Here is a 19,157-nt window from a genome sequence, read left to right on the forward strand (position 1 = left end):
CTGTCACTGGGCCGTCGCAGGGTCTGGGGAGGGGCCGGCAGGGTGTCAGCCTGCAGCTTGGAAGAGAGGAGCCCAGGTGTCTGCTCCCTCCACGAGGGTGCTGAGGTGCATGCATGTGTGTGCACATCCGTGTGCAGGTTTGTGTGTGTGCGCCTGTATACCTATTAGTGTGTGTGCGTCTGTGTGTGTGTGTGCACGCGTCTGTGTGTGGCGCGTTGACATGTGCAGGTGTGTGCGTGTGTGCCTGTATACCTATTAGTGTGTGTCTGTGTGCGTCTGTGTGTGTATGTGTGCATGTCTGTGTGTGGCACGTTGACATGTGCGCGTGTGTACGTGTGTGCCTGCCTGTGTGTGCAGACGTGTGTGCGTGTGCATCTGTGTGTGCAGGTCTGTGCATCCTTGTCTGCCTGCACCTGGGATGACAGGCAGAGGCTCCTGGGGTTTTGCAGGGAAGGGGGCCCCGACGTCACCACGGCACCTTGGTAGCCATACCCTGGGCTGCCGAGGGTGGGGCCTGGCAGGTGCAGAGCGGAGGGAGCTGCAGGCCCTAGAGGAGGCCGCTGTGGTGGCTGTGGCATCTGCGTGGGCCCGCCACATCTGCTGTCTCTTTCCCATCTCAGCCCTCTCTGAGGCCGGCGTGGGTCACCGGCTCTGACTGGCTCCCGCTGGCCACCTCTGAGGTGTCCACTACAGCCCCACTGCCTGCAGAGGGCCCTGCTGGCCCCTATGCCCCTCTGGCTATGCCATGGTGTCCACACAGGAAGTGTGTTCCGGCCCCACAGAGTCCACTTGGGGGGCTTCTCACGTCGGACCCTTGGCCACAACGTCACCCTCATCTTGCCTTCACGGACCCCCTCTCCGAGGCCCTTGTTCCTGCTGTCTGCCCTGCATGACCTTCAAGGAAATTGCTGACCCCCAGGACACTCCCTCCTTCATGGGGTGCCTCAGGCCCCAGCTCTGCGAGTGTTCTAGCAGCTCGGGGGGGTTCTAGACCCTCTAGGGGCCTCCACACAGCCCCTAAACTAGGACGCTAGCTTCAGAGACTGAATCACCGAATAGTTACAGGATTCAGTCAAAATGTTTCTTCGGGCTAATCTCACAGTATTGGCTTGTGAAAACCGGTTAATGGAAGTCTAACGTGATCATCTGGCTCCGCTGGGACTGGGTCCCGCCGCCTCCAGGCAGGTGCCGCGTCCAGGAGGGTTTTCCCAGAGTGCGGGCAGGCCCGGCGGGGAGGGGCTGTTTGCTGCTGCATTTGCAGTGTGCCCTCAGATCCACAGCCTCAGGGCACCTCCAGGGAAGGCCGCCTGGGTCTCCTGCCCACCCTGGAGTTGAGCCCACCTGCCCTGCAGCGAGAGGGGGCACGGGCTGCCCAGGCGCCTCCTCCATCACCTCCTGGTGGAGGGTTCCTGGTCCCAGGTCCTTCCACTCCAGAATCCACCTTTGAGCCCCATGCCATCCGCAGCCCATCCTCTGGCCTCCCCGGGGCGAACGGTGAGGCTCATGGCGTGGGGAGCACAGGGCGGGCCTGGCCTTGGGCCCCAGCCTCCCTCCACCGCTTCCCAGAGCCCACAGTTCCACTGCTGGGGCTTTCTTTTGGCCACCTGGCCAGTTCCCCTCCCTGTGTCCAGCAGCCCCCTGCAGCCCCACACTCATGCCCCAGGGATCCATCCAGCTCCTGCTGGTCCTTTTCGTAACCCCTGGCTTTGGGGAGGGTGGAGTCCAGGGTCCCAGGTCACCATCCACCTTAGGAGTCCATCCCCAGGGCAACAGTCATGGGAGAACTGGGGAGGAGGCTGTGCGGGGTGGGGGTCTTCACACAGTGGCCACCAGGCTGGGGGTATCCTGAGGCCAAAGCCTGTGCCAAGTCCCCCCTGTCTTCCCAGGAGACACCTGAGTGCTGCGGCCACTCCTTGTCAGGTCCAGGGCCTGGACCCTCAAGGACACCCCTGGGGCTGCCATCCTGACAAGTGGAATTCACCACAGACCCTCAGCCTGATGGCACAGGTCAGGGTTAACGTCGGAACCCTTCCCGCTGGTCCCTACTAGATCTGAGAGTGAGTCGGGTGGGGTGTGTGTGTGCACATCTGTGTGTGTGCAGTGGTATGTGTGCACATCTGCCTGTGCAGGTGTGTGTGTGTCTGCCTGTGCAGGTGTGTGTGTGCATATCTGCCTATGGAGGGGTGTGTGTGTGCACGTCTGCCTGTGCAGGGGTGTGTGTGCATGTCTGCCTGTGCAGGGGTGTGTGTGTGCATATCTGCCTGTGCAGGGGTGTGTGTCCACCTGTATGGAGATGTATGTGTGTCTGCCTGTGCAGGGGCATGTGTGTGTGTATGTCTGTACAGGTGTTTTATGCCTATGCAGGGCTGTGTATGCACATTTGCCTGTACAGGGGTGTGTATGTCTGCCTGTGCAGGGGTGTGCGTATGTGTCTGCCTGTGTCTGCCTATGCAGGGATGTATGTGTGTCTGTCTGTGCGGGGATATGTGTGCACATTTGGCTGTGCAGGGGTGTGTGTATGTGTCTGCCTGTGTCTGCCTATGCAGGGATGTATGTGTGTCTGCCTGTGCAGGGATATGTGTGCACATTTGGCTGTGCAGGTGTGTGTGTGCCTGTGCAAGAGTGTGTGTACACACGTCTGTGTGTGCCGTCTGACCCCAGAGGCATGGCCTGGCTTTCCTAGGGGCCTGCAGTTCCCACTCTGGTTCTCTGCCCTGCCCCAGCCGTCCCCTTCACCCCTTGCTGCCTGGAGCTGGGGGAGTCGGGGAGAGGCTGGGGCTGCAGATGGGCAGCTGGCCTCCTCATGCTCCCAAGGCCGCCTCGTCTCCCTGTGCTCAGTTGTGCTGCTTGGGCCGTGGGATTGGCGCTCCTTTGCACAGGTGTTCATCATCGGTGTTTCTTTTCTTTTGAGAATCGTGTTTCCTTGGAGAATTACCTGTCCTTGGCTCATTTAAAACAGTTGGGGTGTTGGTGGTTTTGTAATGTTGGGGGTGTTGGTGGTTTTTGTAATGAACTGGTCAGACCACTTTCCACGAGGAGGGCTGTCCCCCCCAGTTCACTGGGGCTGCCCTGCTCAGGGCGTGCTAGGGGTTTTGAGTCACTTCCGTGTCTCCTTGGAGGCCGCGTGGCGTCTGCGGAAGTTGGTGTCTGTGCCGTGTGGTTCTATTTGTGGGTGTTGTAGAGAATGCGCCGTCCAGAGACAGAGCTGCTGCTGTGGTGGGTGGGGGATGCCTGAAGGGCGCAAGGACGCTTTGGGGGTGTCAGGTGTGTCGGCCCCCAGGTCGTGGTTTCACACACGTGTGCTTTAAATGTGTGCTGGCTGTCGTGTGTCCATCACGCCTCCACAGAGCTTTGGGAACCGCCGAGATGGGGAGCCTGCCGGAGACGCAGGTTTTCTGAGCCCACCAGCGGCTCCAAAAGCAGAGGGAATAGCCCTGCGTGCAGATGGGGCGCTCATGACGTTGTCCTCACAGATCAGTGATGGACGCAGAGTCAAGGTTCCAGGGATTGTGACGTCGGCCTCCCAGAGCGGTGACAGACACAGTTGGGGTTCGGGCGCTCATGACGTCGTCCTCACAGAGCGGCGACAGGCACAGAGTCGGGGTTCTGGGGTTCGTGACGTTGGCCTCGCAGAGCGGTGACGGCCCAGAGTCCGCGCCCAGTGCAGTCATGGTGCTGTGTGAGATGGGTGCTGGGCCTGCAGACCTCGGTGCTTCGAAGGCCCCACTGCCAAGCCCAAGACGCCCCTTTTGCCCTTGTCAGGCTCTCCGGTCCCCGGGAGTGGATTTGGGGGCTGCGAGTGCCAGGCACACACTGTGTCCCCGAGGGCTGGTCACCCACCCAGGCACACCCGTGGCCCTGAGCCAGCACAGCCTGACGCCTGCCCTCAGAAGCCCCCACCTGCCTAGAGTGGGGCCATGGGGGAGGCTGGTCCTCCATTCTCTGGGGCTGGGGGACCCCCCCTTCTGGTTGAGAAGGCCACAGGTGCCCCCCCCACCCCCCGGCACAGCAGGGCACCACCCAGACCACCGTGGCCTGAGGAGGAGGTTTGGCAGCCACTTGGTAGGAGGTCCTGTGACGGCCCTTTTGTGCAGAAGGTGGGTGTTCCCCGGTCTCAGAGGCCAGGGCCCTTGCTGGCTGGGGTGGGGGCTCCCGCCCAGGGCCCCGCTGAGGGGGGCAGGAGCAGGGGCGGGGAGAGCAGCCATGCGTCTGCCTTTTCTGCTCCGTCACCATGGCAACAGATGGAGATTTGGCAGGAAGGAGGAGGGGGCGGGCTTTGGAGGAGGCAGCCCAGGTTTGGAGACCAGCTGGGGATCCTCAGCGGCCTGAGGGGGGGGCTGCAGCCTCAGGCTGGCTGGGTTCCTCCTCCCCGGCCACTGAGCCAGCCTTGCTGAGGGGCGAGTGGGCTCTGGATGTGCTCTGAGCTTCCTTCCTCACAGCCTTGCTCCTGGGCCAGAGCAGCAGGAAAGGGGCCGGAGCAGGGGGCCCAGTTCTGCCCCATCTGGCCCTAGTTTGGGCACTAGCCTCACCCTGTGAGCCCTGAGGGCCACCCCAGCCGATGGGCACATCCCCGTTGGCCTGCACCCCACCCTTCCTCCCTCTGCTCCCCAAGAGAGCCCAGGTCTGGCCTAGCGGTGGGCAGGGGAGGGGCTGCCGATCACAGAGTGCCAGCTGGCCACACTCCCGGCCCACAGCTGCTCCAGCCGCGCCACCACAAGGCCAGACCTGGCTCTGCCCGCAGCCCAGCTCAGCAGGTGTGTGCCGTGCTCCCTGGCTGGCCAGGGCCCCTGTGCACTCACACGCGTGCTCAGGGGAGGAGTGTGCTCACACATGAGGGATGCAGCCCCCACAGCAGGGACGGGGCACCTCGCCAGCACCTGGTGGGCTGCACCTGCCGGGAGGGCCAGCTGTGCGGATTCCCGCGCTGGTGCTGCCTGCCCCCGTGTGTGGAGGCTTCTGTCCACCAGCCTGGCTTGGCATCCGGGCCCTTGTCTCGCCCTCCTGAAAAAAGCTCAGCCCCTGTGCTGTGCTGTCCTGTGGGGAACGTGTCCTCGCTCACGGCCTTAGCAGCAGTGTGGTGGGAGGAGTCTGAGCTCTTTGGTCGGCAGGGCCAAGGGAGCAGGTGCCCTCGGAAAATGGGAAAATGCGGGACAGGGTGGGGCTGGGGGGAGGGGTTCAGTGGTGGGAGGGGCCCAGCGGAGCTGGGGTGTTCATGGGAAAACCTTTCCTGAGCCAGGGACAGTGGCTGAGGGGTCAGATATGGCAGCTGCAGCCCAGATGGGATCCTCCTGCCTGCTGGGAGTGGGCAGCGGCGCCCCGGCCACCCAGAGCAACTCCGCGTCCCAGGCCCATCAGGTCTCTGCCCCAGCCACGCACGGCAACCCCGCGTCCCAGGCCCATCGGGTCTCTGCCCCGGCCGCGCACGGCAACCCCGCGTCCCAGGCCCATCGGGTCTCTGCCCCGGCCACACACAGCAACTGTGTGTCTCAGGCCCATCTGGTCTCTGCCCCGGCCGTGCACGGCAACCCCGCGTCCCAGGCTCATTGGGTCTCTGGCCCAGGGCACAGTCTTGGCAGTCACTGCCGGCGGGGCGGGACCGCCCATGGCCCCCCACCGTGCACACCCTCCCTGACTGCTGCAGGCCTGAGGGGTGGACGGGTGGGGCTCACTGCAGGTGCTGCCCCCAGCACCCCAGGCCACCTTCTTCACGTGTTAGGAGCCCACGTTCAGCACCGCCATTCCTGGCGCGGATGGGGCTGGGCAGGGGCTGGGGTGGGTCTCTCCCCATCTCATGGCGCCAGCTCAGACCTGAGCCAGGATCTCTGGTTGGAGCCAACCAGAAGTCTAGCGGCCGTGAGCTCCCCGGGGGCTTCTGCCTCCCACGTGGCCCCTGGGGATGGCCCCTCAGAACAGCCCCTCGGGGTGGTGTGCCCTGACCTCACTGTCCACTGGGGTCAGCCCGGGGGACCCTGCCTCTGGTCCACTTCTCCCACCCTGCAGCCCCTTGCAGGGGCCACTAGGAGACTCGCAGAGGCAGGGCCCCAGGACCATGGAGGGAGACCCATCCCTCTCGGGCTTCTGCAGGACCTGAGCTGTCTCTGTCCAGCCCCGAGGGCCCTGGCAGTGGTATCTCTGTGGGAGGAGGGGGCCCTCTGCCCAGGCTGTGCCCTGGCCTTCTGCCCTGGGAGCCCCACAGCCCACATGGGCCTTGGCACCCAGCTCCCCAGTAGGACTTCCCCACGCCAGGAAGGAAGTGGGCATGGGCGTCTGGGGTCTGTGTGCCTGGAGCTGAGCCACGTGGCCTGGGCGCCCTGCACTGCCCACCACCCACTGACCCTGACCACAGGTCCGCAGCAGGCCCTGGGCAGAATGGGGAAACCAAGAAGAGGGGCCTGAACTGAGCCTGGGGTGGTGGGGCCTAGCACCCCCACTCCATCAGCCCCTCCTGCCATCTCTGGGGGCATCAGTGGCCCCAGAGCCAAGGAGCAGCCTGAGGGGCTGAAGCTCAGGCGAGGACAGGTGGGCGGCTGCTGCTCCACAGTGGTGGGCAGCCACAGCGCCCGGCCCTGCCTTCCGCCCCGAGGAGAATGGGCTGCCTCCCACACTGGCCACGCAGCGTGGGCCGCTTCCTCACACGCTTTACTGTAGCCAGACTTGGAAACAGTCATGTGATCCCCAGGGATAAATAACTGCGTTTTTTCTCCATCTGTCCTTAGTTTAAAAACAATTGTTTGTTGATTTAAAAGGAAGCGTTTACCTTCAAATATAAAGAAATTCAAATTTTCCTGTATGGACTAAGATTTGTGTTGGTCAAAAATGCCACACCCCAAAGTTGCCATTGTTCCATTGTTTAAAATTCTACATGCGAATGGAATCTCCAGAGGCCGGGCAGGAGGAGGACGGCCTGGGAGTGACCAGGCTGCTTCTCTGCCTGGACAGCTGTCTCCGTGCCCCTGTGGCAGTTGGAGGCTGGGGATGCCACTGCCCCACAGTGTGCTCCGGGATCTCAGGATGCTGGGAACTTCCCTCTGCAGAGAGTTCGCATCACTGGGATCCCAAGATGAGCTTGTGTGTGGAAAGCAGCGTTCATTAGACGCTAAGGAACCTCAGAGCGTGCCAAGGTGCAGCTTCAAAGGCAGCAATTCTTTGGAACTTAGGCCAAGGAAGATTTGTGTTTTGGAAATGGCAGATATTTTATCACTGACATTGTTTAGTGTAGGGTGATAAAAAGTAGACTGAATTTTTAAAATTAAAATGAAATTCGTGTAATATAAAATTAACCATATGGAAGTGTACAATTCAGGGACCGCGCATTCACCGTGCTGCGTGGCCACCATTGTCTAGTTCCAGAACATTCCACCCTGCGGGACCCTGCACCATTGTGTCCTCTTGCCCCTCCTCCATCCGTGGGAGCGTGGCCTGCCTTCCGTTTCTGGACACGTCACAGACGTGGGTCCCAGGCTGTGCGTCCGTCTGCGTCTGGCTTCGTTCACGCAGCAGAATGTCCTCAGGGCCATATCTGCTGCCATCCCTGTTGGGGTTTTCTTCCTTTTGAGGCTGAATGCGCTTCCCTGTGTTGACCAGACCACATTGTTCGCCCGTCATCTGCCGTGGATGCATGGCTGCCTCCACCTCGTGGCTCTCAGGAGTGGTGCGCTGTGGACCTGTGTGTGAGTACCCGCTCGGGTCCCTGAGCTCAGTTCCTGGGAGCCTAGACCTGGGAGTGGTAATTCTGTCTTTACCTTTTTAAAAAAATTAGTTCATTTATTTTTTAGAGACAGGGTCTCACTCTGTTGCCTGGGCTGGAGTGCAGCGATTCAATTCTGGCTCATTGCAGCCTTGGCCTCCTGGGCTCAAGCGATCCTCCCACCAGCTTCCCAATGTGCTAAGATTACAGGCTTGAGCCACTGCACCTGGCTTGTGTTTAACTTTGAGGAGCTGCCAGACTTTCTCATTGGACCTAGTTTTAGTTGACCTCCTTTTTTTTTTTTGAAACGGAGTCTCACTCTGTCGCCCAGGCTGGAGTGCAGTGGCACGATCTCGGCTCACTGCAACCTCTGCCTCCCCGGTTCACGCCATTCTCCTGCCTCAGCCTCCCGAGTAGCTGGGACTACAGGCGCCCGACACCAAACCTGGCTAATTTTTTGTATTTTTAGTAGAGACGGGGTTTCACCGTGTTAGCCAGGATGGTCTTGATCTCCTGACCTCGTGATCCGCCCGCCTTGGCCTCCCAAAGTGCTGGGATTACAGGCGTGAGCCACCGTGCCCAGCCCTCATTTGGGTTTTCTAAGGCCCCACAGCAAAGGCAGCCTGGTGCCCACTGGACGGCTGGCACCCCTGCCTGCCTGGGGTATGCCTCGCCCCCTCGGGTCCCTCACTTTGTAGAATGCGTTGGCTTGGAGGAGCCTGTTACCTGCTCGCTGCCCACAAGGTGGTCCCGGTGGAGGACTTGGAGTGGCTGCCCCTTCTGTTGCACAGGCTCTACCATGGCCTCCTCGGCCACTGTCCCCTGGGAGGGCAGCTGTGGTAAAGGCCAGAGCTCCTAGCTTTGGGCAGGTGAGTGCCCCTGGCAGTTCTGTTCTGTGATGTAGGTTTTTCAGACTGGGAAAAGTTGAGAGTTTCAAGGTCCATTGCCAGTGGGAACTGGAACCAGGCAAGCTAAACCATTATTGCTCCCGGCAACCCCAGGGCTCACCTGGCTCACGGGGACCTCTGCAATGACCAGGGCCTGGGACCACCCGATCTAGGGCAAAGGGAGGGGGAGGGGGAGGGATGTGATTATAAAATTTCTGTTTTAATTTCAAGTACAATAATGTTGGCAGATAAAAACACACAAACCAAAGCACTTTGATTTTGTCAGTAACTATTAAGAGTCTGGAGGGTCCTGAGGCCGGGGGGTCTCACGAGCACAGAGTGTGATGCCCGTGAGGACGTGACCACAGCATTGAGCGTTCTGTTTCCTGGGTGGCACCTCTGCGATGCCATCCACTGTTTGGCAGAGTCAGTCTTCTAGAGATGCTCTTGTAAAAACAGGTTTTTAGGCTCATGTGCTCCCTTCCCAGTGCCCGTCACCCCTGCCTGAGGCTGTGGCCCGGGCTCAGCTCCCTCGGGCTGAATGGCTTCCCACACATTGTGTCCAACACGTTCCCCCAGCTTTCCTTCAACTGCCGATGGTGGTATTTAGCCTCGGTTTTGGAGGATACTTTTGCTGGATGTAGAATTCTGGGTTCCTTCAAGTGCTTAGCAAGTGCTACACCATGGTCCTCTGCTGGTAAGAGGCAGCCGCCACCAAGGCCCTGCGTGTGATGCTCGTCTCTGGCTGATTTTGAGGTTTTCTCTTTATCCTTTGGTTTTGTGAGTTTCGCAGTGACCCACCTTGGTGTGTTCCTCCAGGTGTCTGTCCTGCTTGAGGTTCAGTGAGCCCCGTGGATACACAGACTGATGTATTTAGCACATTGGGGAAAATTCTTCATTTTTGTTTAAGTTTGCCCTCTTCAGCCGGGTGTGGTGGCTCATGCCTGTAATCTCAACACTTCGGGAGGTCAGGGAGGGCGGATCATGAGTCAGGAGTTTGAGACCAGCCTGGCCAATGTGGTGAAACCCCGTCTCTACTAAAAATACAAAAATTAGCCAGGCGTGGTGGTAGGCACCAGTAATCCCAGCCACTCGGGAGGCTGAGGTGGGAGAATTGCTTGAACCAGGAAGGCGGAAGTTGCGGGAGCCAAGATTGTGCCACTGCACTCCAGCCTGGGGGATAGAGCAAGACTCCATTTCATAAAAAAATAAAAATAAAATGTGTCCTCTTCCCTATTTGCTCTTTCCTGTCTTGAGGGACTCCAGGAACAAGTGTCTTAGACTATAAGGGGGCCCTGCAGGCGCCTGACATGCTGTGAGGTCTCCACCTCCCTCTTTTGCTCTGGTGCTTGTCAGGATAGTTTCTGCTGGCTGGTCATTGAGGTCACTGTTCATATGTGTGGTATTACCTTACCCTTTTGTGAAAATTCTAACATTTGGGTCACCTGTGTCCTGTTTCTGTTGGCTGTTTCTTCTCTTGAGGGTGGGTCACCTGTGTCCTGCTTCTGTTGGCTGTTTCTTCTCTTGAGACTGGGTCACCCTGTGTCCTGCTTCTGTTGGCTGCTGCTTCTCTTGAGGGTGGGTCACCTGTGTCCTGCTTCTATTGGCTGTTTCTTCTCTTGAAGGTGGATCACACTGTGTCCTGCTTCTGTTGGCTGTTTCTTCTCTTGAGACTGGGTCACCTGTGTCCTACTTCTGTTGGCTGCTACTTCTCTTGAGGGTGGGTCACCTGTGTCCTGCTTCTATTGGCTGTTTCTTCTCTTGAGACTGGGTCACACTGTGTCCTGCTTCTGTTGGCTGCTGCTTCTCTTGAGACTGGGTCACCTGTGTCCTGCTTCTGTTGGCTGCTACTTCTCTTGAGGGTGGGTCACCTGTGTCCTGCTTCTATTGGCTGTTTCTTCTCTTGAGACTGGGTCACACTGTGTCCTGCTTCTGTTGGCTGCTGCTTCTCTTGAGGGTGGGTCACACTGTGTCCTGCTTCTGTTGGCTGTTTCTTCTCTTGAGACTGGGTCACCTGTGTCCTACTTCTGTTGGCTGCTACTTCTCTTGAGGGTGGGTCACCTGTGTCCTGCTTCTATTGGCTGTTTCTTCTCTTGAGGGTGGGTCACCTGTGTCCTGCTTCTGTTGGCTGTTTCTTCTCTTGAGGGTGGGTCACACTGTGTCCTGCCTCTATTGGCTGTTTCTTCTCTTGAGGGTGGGTCACCTGTGTCCTGCTTCTGTTGGCTGTTTCTTCTCTTGAGAGGGTTCCATTTCCCCACTTCTTTGCATACGCCATAACATTTTGTTGGATGCTGTGTGTTGTTTATTTGGAGCAGCAGTTCAGACTGAAGTAGGAGCCATCATCCCGGAGGGGCTCCCTGCTTGTGTTGGGCTTGTGGGGGGCTGCTCAGCCAGATCCAAACAGGACTTCAGCTGGGCTGGGACTGGGGGCCTGCCAGCAAATTTCTGTTCAGCTGTAACACATCTCCAAGGGCCTGAATCCCTGGGTGGGGAAGTTGTTTCTTTTTTTTTTTCTGTAGTGCCGTAAGTGCCTGTCACTAATAGAAGCTCAGTGAATACCTGATTGATTGACTGATTGATCGATTGATTGATTGAAAGCAGCAAGTGTCTGGGAGCTCCTCATTACAGGTGTGTGTCAGGTGTGAGTCTGGGCACCGGGAGGCCTTTGCTCAGCTGTGTTTGTGGGCCCTGGGACATGATTCCCTGTTGGGTGGTGTTTCCAGCCGCTGGCTGCTCAGGCAGCTCCGAGCACTGAGCTGTTGGGTTGGTGGCCTCTCTGTGTCTTTCTGTTATCTTGTTCTGCTCTGCTGGGTATTTTCTCATTTTTTCAGTCCTTATTTAAATAGTTTCTTATTCTAGCAGTTATTATTTTTTATGTCTTAGAGCATTTTTATGTTTCTTAATTGTTTTTGTAGACCTTGTTTATAGATGCAATCACTCATTAAATCCTAGCACATTGGTACAATCAACAGAATTTTTGAAATACTTGTTTTGGCCAGACACGGTGGCTCACGCTTGTTTTCCCAGCACTTTGGGAGGCCAAAGTGGGTGGATCACTTGGGGTCAGGAGTTCGAGATCGTCCTGGCCAACATGGTGAAACCCCGTCTCTACTAAAAATACAAAAATAAGCTGGGTGTGGTGGTGGCACACGCCTGTAATCCCAGCTGCTCAGGAGGCTGAGGCAGGAGAATCACTTGAACCTGGAAGGCGGAGGTTGCAGTGAGCTGAGATTGTGCCACGGCACTCCAACCTGGGCAACAGAATCAGATTCTGTCTTGATAAAAACAGAAACAAGAATGTTTGAAATATTCATTTAATGAGGGCCAGTGCTGCTGCTTCAGCTCCAGGCTCCGCACCTTCTCCCACACCCAGGCACGTGGTCATTAGTCTCGAAGGAAGCCTGGTTGAGTGTGGAGCCGCCTCTCTCTTGGTTAAGAGGGAACATTGTCTCGTCTGAGTCTCTGGAAGGCAGGGCCTCTGCCCGGGGGCTTGGTGTCTGTACACACATGTGAGTGTGCATGTGTGTACCTGTGTGTGTGTGTGTGTGATGGCCTAATGGACAGGGAGTGGGGCAGCCTTGTCAGGATGAGACAGATTTTGCTGCAGGACCAGCCCCCACTCTGCTGGGCGTGACCCCGACTATCTCTCTTGTTGGCCTAGAGAAGGAAGAGGCCGGCCGGGGCTGCCCCCGACCTGTGCACACCCTTGGCAGGTGCTCCGGGGTGTCTGCAGCCCCGCCCACGGCCTGCCCTGCACTCCAGCTGACACAGACATTTTCAGTTTCCCAAGTCCCCTGGAGACAGGCAGGCCCAGGCCCACCCTCCGCCTCCTCTGCCTGCCTGCTTCTAGAAGGTTCTTGAATGTTTTGAGGTTCCCCCATCATGGCCAGGCTCCCTCTTGTTTAATTCAGGAAGGTTTGACAGGTGAGCGTGAGGTCCGCCAGCCTGGGCCTGGGCCCCTCCATGCAGGCCCTCTCTGGACCTGTGGCTCCCCGAAGTCCTGTCTCCACCCCCTTGGTCCCCAGCTCCAGCCTCTTCCTCCACTGTCTGGGCTGTCCCCTGGGGACACACCTCCTCCCTGCAGCCTCCTCGCTGGCTGTCTCCCTCTTCGTGGCCTGCCTGGGGGATTCCTCCGGTCACTCCTGTCCTCAGCTCTAGGGGGGGCTGGCAGACCCAGGGGCTCAGCCTCCGTGTGGCGTCCAGCAGGTGCAGCTCCCTGCTTTTCCAAAAGCCTGACCTTAAGAGCCCGGCTTCAGCCTTTCATGGGGAGGGCGTCTGTGCCCCCCAGGGACCCCCCAGGGCCCCCTCGGCCCTCTGGCTGGGTGCTGGCAAGTAGGTCTCAACCCTGGAGCCTGACGGGGGCCTCCCACCAGCATCTTTCATTTGGGTGCAGAGCAGAGAGGGGTTTTGGATGCTCACGGCAATGTCCTCAGATCTTCAGGGTTCAGATCTTTGGGCTGTCTGTGGGCTCCTGGCTTGGCTGACCCTGGACCTCTTCCTGGTGCAGCCCGAGGCTGTGCTTTGGAGGGGAGGGACAGTGTAGGGGCTCTCATTTAATCTTCACTTCCCAGGAGGGGGTGTCAGGAGACCCCTGAGGCTGGGCACGCCCGGGGTCACACCAGGGAGGGAGGCAGGTGTCTGCAGTCTGGCCCTGGCTCCGGCCCACCCTTGCCCATCTCGGGCTGCACAGATGCCCGCCTCTGCCTGGAAGGGACCTGGGTCCTGGAACAGCCTAGGGCTAGGAAGATGCTTCCTTCTCCACTCTCTGGTTTCCAGTGGGAGCTGCATCCCACCTTTTGTTTGGGTGCTGGGTTAAGAGGTGGGAGCCAGGCAGAGGCAGCGGAGCGGCTGCAGTGCGTGTGAAATGCTTCAGGGCAGCATGAGTTTAACTGGAGAGGTTCCTTCCAACGTGAGCAGTTGTCTCCCAAGAGATGCGCCGCCCCTCCCTCTGCGCCTGGCGCTGGTGGGCGGCGGATTCTGTGGGATCTATTGATGTTCTGAGGATGTGCTGAGGGCCTGGCTCCTTCCTGTCCCTGTCCCGGCCCCTGTCTCAGGGCTGTTATCGTGGGCGTGCGGGGTGGGGGTGCATAGAGCCTGGATGCCTCCAGACTGAGGAGGCGAAGGGTCGGGGAGCAGAGACCTGGGCGCTAATGAAGGAACGAGGCTTCAATGTCTGCAGCAACTTCAGAGGCCCCTCTCGGGGCAGGTGGGGGGACCCCCAGCCTGGGGAGCAAACCTGCCGGCCCAGCACCGGGGTCTCTGCCTGAGATGTGAGCACGGTGGCCTGATCAGGGCCCGAGAGAGGAGGGGGCAGGTGGGGCCGGGGGCGGGCAGGCTGGGGGTGTCACTGGGCCTGCTGGGGGTCTAGCCTGAGGTTGGGGTGCCAGGTGGGGGGGGCTGCGCCTCTGCCGCATCATCGGGTGTATTTGAGGCGGGGTCAGAGCCAACTGTGTGTCGGGTGAGAGCCCAGCCCAGCCCCAGCTGTGGGCCCCCAATGGGAGCATGCAGATGGGTGATCAGGGGTGAGCCAAGCAGATTGGGGGGCAGGGGTTGGCCAGGCCTCATTGCAGCTCACAGTCCCCAGCCCCCACCTGAGCCGTTTGGTGCCCTGTGTGTGCACAGAGTCTCAGGTGGGGCCTGCCCTCCTCCAGCCTCTCCTCCACCCTGTCTGCCGTGTGCCACCCATGGGGTGCTCTGGGGAAGGGTGGGGGTCCCTGTATCGCTGGGGGAGGTGTGCTGGCCACAAGGGGAGCAGCTTATGGGGCCGAGGCTGGCTCAGGGTGCAGGAGGCTCTGTGGTGGGCCCTGGCGAGTGAGGAGCTGTGGGGACGGTGCAGAGGGGCCTGTGCACCTCCTGAGTTTGCAGTTGCTGTGGTGCCCACACCCCCAGGATGCATGGCTGACCGCAGTCCCCCTGGGTGACCTCGACAAGCGTGTGGCCCGGACAGGGCCTCCGAGGGGCTGAAGACCTGCTTCCGAGGACACTCCACTCTGGCAGTCCTGTCCATGGTGCTGGACCAGCTCTGGAGACCCCACAGGCACACAGGTCTGACCGCCCAAGGCTCGGCTGCCTGTGGGGAACTGGACACGCTCCCTTCAGAGTCTCCCAGTGCCATGTCCACTCCCCAAGCCAGGACCGGGGGGTGACGGAGATGAAGCTTGTGCCGGCCCCAGGTGGGGGCCGCTGCCTGCCCAGGAAGCCCCACAGCCAGTCCCAACCTGGTGATGTGGTGTCAGGAGGATGGAAGGTCTTGCAGACCTGGGTTTCTGAGCTCCTCAGGTGTCTGTGTCCCCTCCTGGGAAAGGGAACAGAGCTTTGCAAGGCTCGAGGGGAGGGCAGTGCAGCTTGGGAGCCTTAGCTTGGCCAGAGAGCACCCTGGAGGGTTGATGTCCAGGTACCTCCAGGGCCCTGCACCCAGGACCTCCCCGAGGGCTGTACCTCGTGGGGGGCGCGGTGCTTCGCGGGGGGGTGTGGTGCCTCACGGGGGGACCCGGTGCCTCGTGGGGGGCGCGGTGGAGACGTTGGGGTCATGGCCGTCCAGGCTTCAGAGACATCAGAACTGGGGACCCTCCCCTGAGTCCTGTCCTTAGTGTCTTGAGACTGGGGGTGGGTCCGAGACCTCGTAAATGCTTCCGTGCAGAGCCTTCAGTGAGGAGCCGAGGCCTCTGGCCAGGTTCAGGCCCATGGAGAGTGTGCGTGGGAAGTTCCGAGACCGTGAGAGGGGCAGGGGCGTGCTGCGGCCACAGCGGTCCTGGAATTCGAGATGCCTTAGGAGGTTCCTGATGAAGGACTGTGCCCACGGACAGTCGTGTGAGCGGCAGACGGCACTCGCGAGCTCCCCGGGGCTCCACGAACAGCAGAGACGTGTGCTTTCACGTTCTGGAGGCGGGAAGTCCAAGGTCCGGGGTGGGCCGGCTCTTCCGAGGCCTCAAGGAAGCCTTGCCCCAAGCCTTCCCTGCTGGGCGATCCCCGTGCCCCAAGCTTCCCCCGCTGGGCGTTCCCGGCGCCCCCTGGGCCTGCAGAAGTGCCCCCCACCGTCTTGCTTTCACCCTCACGTGGCCCCCCGCTGTGTCCCCAGCCGCTTTTTCCTCGGTCTTTGATAGGAAGGCTGGTTGTTGGGTCAGCGTCCACCCCAGATCCCCAGCGATGCTATGTTGAGATCCATAACTTAGAAACCTCTGCAGAAGCTGTTTTTCCAAGTCAGGTCACATTCATGCACCTCAGGCACTGGGACACACATGGGGCCGCCATTCTACCTCCACATTCTCCAGCTGTGATGTGGGACCTGGTGGACCCCTCGGTGTCCCCATGGCCTCCAGAGCTGCTCCGTGAGCCCCAGGGAGCCCCAACATCCCCCTGGAGTGACAGCAGGTCCTGCCGGCCAGGCGGAGGGAAGTCTGCTGGGTGTCCACCTGCCAGGCCCTCACCCGCCACTGCTTCATGCGGGGGGTGCCCCAGCACTGGGTGGGTCTGAGTGTGGGGGCAAGAGGAAGAAGGGCAGGGAGAGCCAGGTGGGGACAAGGTGTCCTGGTGAGGTGGCCCCCACCTGCCCTCATGATCCCTCCAGGCAGACAGTGGGGGCTGTGTAGCCAGTGTGGGAGTTGGGGGTAGGTGAGGGACCCCTTCACTGCGGTGGGCCCAAGTGGCAGGAACTCCCCCAACATTTAAAGGAGAAAGGTCCAGGACCCCTTCACCAGGACCTGGACTGCTTTGCGTCCCGGCAGGACGGGGCAGCTACGCACCTGCTGCCCCGCCCTCCATCTGCGTCCAGCCAACAGGCCGTCCCTCCCACGCTTCACCATCCTGGCCTAGGAGGCCCAGGCTCAGGACTCGTTGGAACCGCTTGGACGGAGGGAGTCCTGGGGGCCAGGCAGGGCCCTGTGGAGCCTGCTGGGGTTCTGTTCAGACAGATGGGGGCTCTGGACCTGGGCCTCTGCCAGGTGGGCTCCCTGGGACCGGCTGGCAGGATGCTGGGGGAGAGCAGGACCCCCTGGGCTTCATGCTTCCCCTTCCTGGGGCTCCACACAGCACCTCATGGGCCCAGAGACGTGTTCTCCCTGCCTCCATGGGCGAAGAATCTGGGGCCTTGTCAGAGACCGTGGGGTCGGTGGGATTGGCGCCAAGGCCCTGCTGCTGAGGCCACGTGTTTCCCACTCAGCGAGGCTGTTCCTGCCAGGCGTGGGGACTTGGACCCTGGTCCTGAGCGCCGCCCCGAGCCTGGGATGGGAAGCCCGACGTCTTCATGGTCCTGCGCTGCATGGCCGTTTGGTCCCGGCGCTCTCAGCACTTGGAGTCTCAGCTCCCCGGGTTATCAGTCCCAGCCGCTCGGCAGGTGGCTCTGGTGAAGGCGTCACCCAGGGCTGCCCGGTCTGCAGTCTGGGCTGGAAGGGCTACTTCCTGGGGGGTCCCACAGGCTGTGTGGGGGCCTCGGGTCCTCAGCACCTGGACGCCCTGCAGGGCACTGCTGCAAGACATGGCCACTGGGCTCCCCTGAGCTCCCCAGAGTCCTGGAGGAAGCTGTGGTGTCCGTGTGGTCTGTGGATGAGGCCCACTCGGTCCCAGAGGCGCGGGTTGGTGACAGCGATGGGGCAGGTTGTCGCCTGTGCTGGTCTCTGGGAGCCACCTGGGTGGGGTGGGGGCAGGGCAGGCCTGTCCAATGACCCCACTCCTCAGGACTTTTCCTCCCTGCAGCCTGGGCCAGGGGCCATGTTCAGCACCAAGGACAGCAGCCCATCCCTAGCGCACGCCCTCCCCCACCCCAAAGCTCGTCTCCTGCTCTGTGTCCTCTCCACTGGTCTTTGGGTAGATGAGCTGCCCCCGTCCTTTCTCTTGGAACCCACCCCCTTCTGAGGGTGGGTAACAGACACCCAACGGTGTCCCCAGGTGGTCCTCCAGGCCGTGGCACTGGGTGTGCGCTGTGGAGATGGGAGGAGGTGTGGGGCAGGGGAGGGCGTTGGGAGGACACCCCAGGGCCGGTGCCTCAGGCCTCTGGAGAGTGGACTTGGAGCCCCATGGCTGGGGAGGGCTGAAGCAGGGCCAGGGCATGGGTGGGAGTGTACACTGGAGAGAAACTGAGTCAGGAAGCTGTCTGGTGAACCCAGGGGGTAGGGGCTTGAGCACCAGGTCTCCACCACCCAGCGGGCTCCTGGCAGCCCCAAGCCTCTTCCCTCCATGCCTCGGGGAAGTGAGTGCAGCTGCTCTAGGTCGTTAGGCAAACAGCCGTTTCCGCTGTGCATGAGGCTTGTGCGCGGCACGGCCGGGTCCCCAGTGCATCCCCTCACGTGACACTGAGAGGCAGGCCCCCGACTGCCCGGGTGCAGGGCTTGGATGCTGAGGCTCTGCCGCCCTATGCGGTGCCGTGGTGAGCACACCTCACCTGTCCAGCCTTCCCCCTAAACCCAGCGCTCCAGACGGTGGGCCAGCTCCTGGCTCCTAGCCTGTGTGCATCCATTCAGGAAAGCAAACACTACACACCAGTCCCCGTGAGGCCTCGGGTGCTCTGGGTGCGCAGCTGCGTGGGATGGGCAGGGCCACGTGGCCATCAGGGCCTAGATGGAGGCCTGGCAGGCAGCGGGCACTGGGGATGTGTCGTGGTGGGGTGCGCTCTGCTGGCAGCTGGGCTTGGGTCTGTGAGGTGTGAATACCCGAGACGGCCGTCCCAGGGGAAGGCAGAGGCTTGAACTGTCACTTTATTCCTTTCAGACTCTGCAGGAGAACAGGACACACTGGGGAGGACGCACGTAGCCCTCGGGGGGGTGCCCAGTCCTGGCAAGCTTGGTCTCAAGCCTTGGTCTGTCCCAGCAAATCTGGGTTGTGCAGGGAAGGCCCTGGGGTGCCAGGAACTCACAGAGGCCCTGGGTGAAGGCGCCACGTGTCTTCTCTGCGTGACTCCCACCCGTGAGGTGTCCCCCCTCCAGGAGGTGGTTGCTGGCAACCGGAATGGGGGCAACGGATGGACCAGCAGCCACGTGGTGGGGAGCAGAGAGGGCCTGGGGGTGCAGACACGGTCAGGATGTGGCAGGGCTGCTGGGAGGGAGCTCAGGATCCCTCAGCCAAGTGCAGGTGGGGAGGGCCCTGGAGTGGCCAGCAGGAGGCAAGTCCATGAAACGGGACCCCTCTGCCTGGTGGGAAGCCCCCTGGGTCTGCATGTGGGGGATGGGGGGCAGCACCCCAGGCTGTCCCCGTACCTGCTGTACAACTTCAGTCTGGCGCGTGCCGGGGCGGTGAGGGGGCTGCAGAGGGTCCTCCCCCAGTGCCAACACTGCCACCCGCCCCAGGGGCCCTACCCAAACTAAAGAGCAGCCGGTCCAGCCCGAGGCTCGCCTGGCTCCTGGGCCTGCAGCCCCCCATCCCCTCTCCCCACAGCCCCACAGGCTTCCTGGTGGCAGGGCGCTGCCGATTTGCAGAGCTGCAGGACTGAGCCCTCACTGCCCCTCCAGAAAGTGCCAGCCCTCCTGGGTAGCTGAGTGCAGGGGCAGGGGCTGTGCTGCTGCCTCGCCTGGCCCAGGCGGGAAAAGGCCCCTCACTTCTTGGACAGCCTGGTCAGAGACCATGTACAGGGTGGTCCCGGGGCTCCCTTTGAC

At 60.9% G+C, this 19,157-nt stretch overlaps 1 protein-coding gene across 5 annotated transcripts in view; it reads left to right on the forward strand.

Annotated features, from left to right (window-relative positions):
• The window catches only part of BRSK2 (BR serine/threonine kinase 2), a 64,951-nt gene that overhangs the window by 15,849 nt on the left and 29,945 nt on the right, over window positions 1-19,157 (forward strand). The window contains exon 1 of one of the 5 annotated variants that reach the window (XM_025355862.1): window positions 3,655-4,097. The exons of 3 other annotated variants lie outside the window; for them this stretch is intronic. Coding sequence is in view for 1 of the 2 variants with exons in the window: in XM_025355863.1 (XP_025211648.1) it covers window positions 4,559-4,754 (196 nt within the window). In the remaining variant the exon portion in view is untranslated. Of the gene's footprint in view, window positions 1-3,654; window positions 4,098-4,538; window positions 4,755-19,157 lie in introns of those variants that run through there. One more of the 5 variants, XM_025355863.1, reaches the window with a different exon arrangement.

This window comes from Theropithecus gelada, chromosome 14, assembly GCF_003255815.1.
Source record: "Theropithecus gelada isolate Dixy chromosome 14, Tgel_1.0, whole genome shotgun sequence".
In the NCBI taxonomy this organism is placed as follows: Eukaryota; Metazoa; Chordata; class Mammalia; order Primates; family Cercopithecidae; genus Theropithecus; species Theropithecus gelada.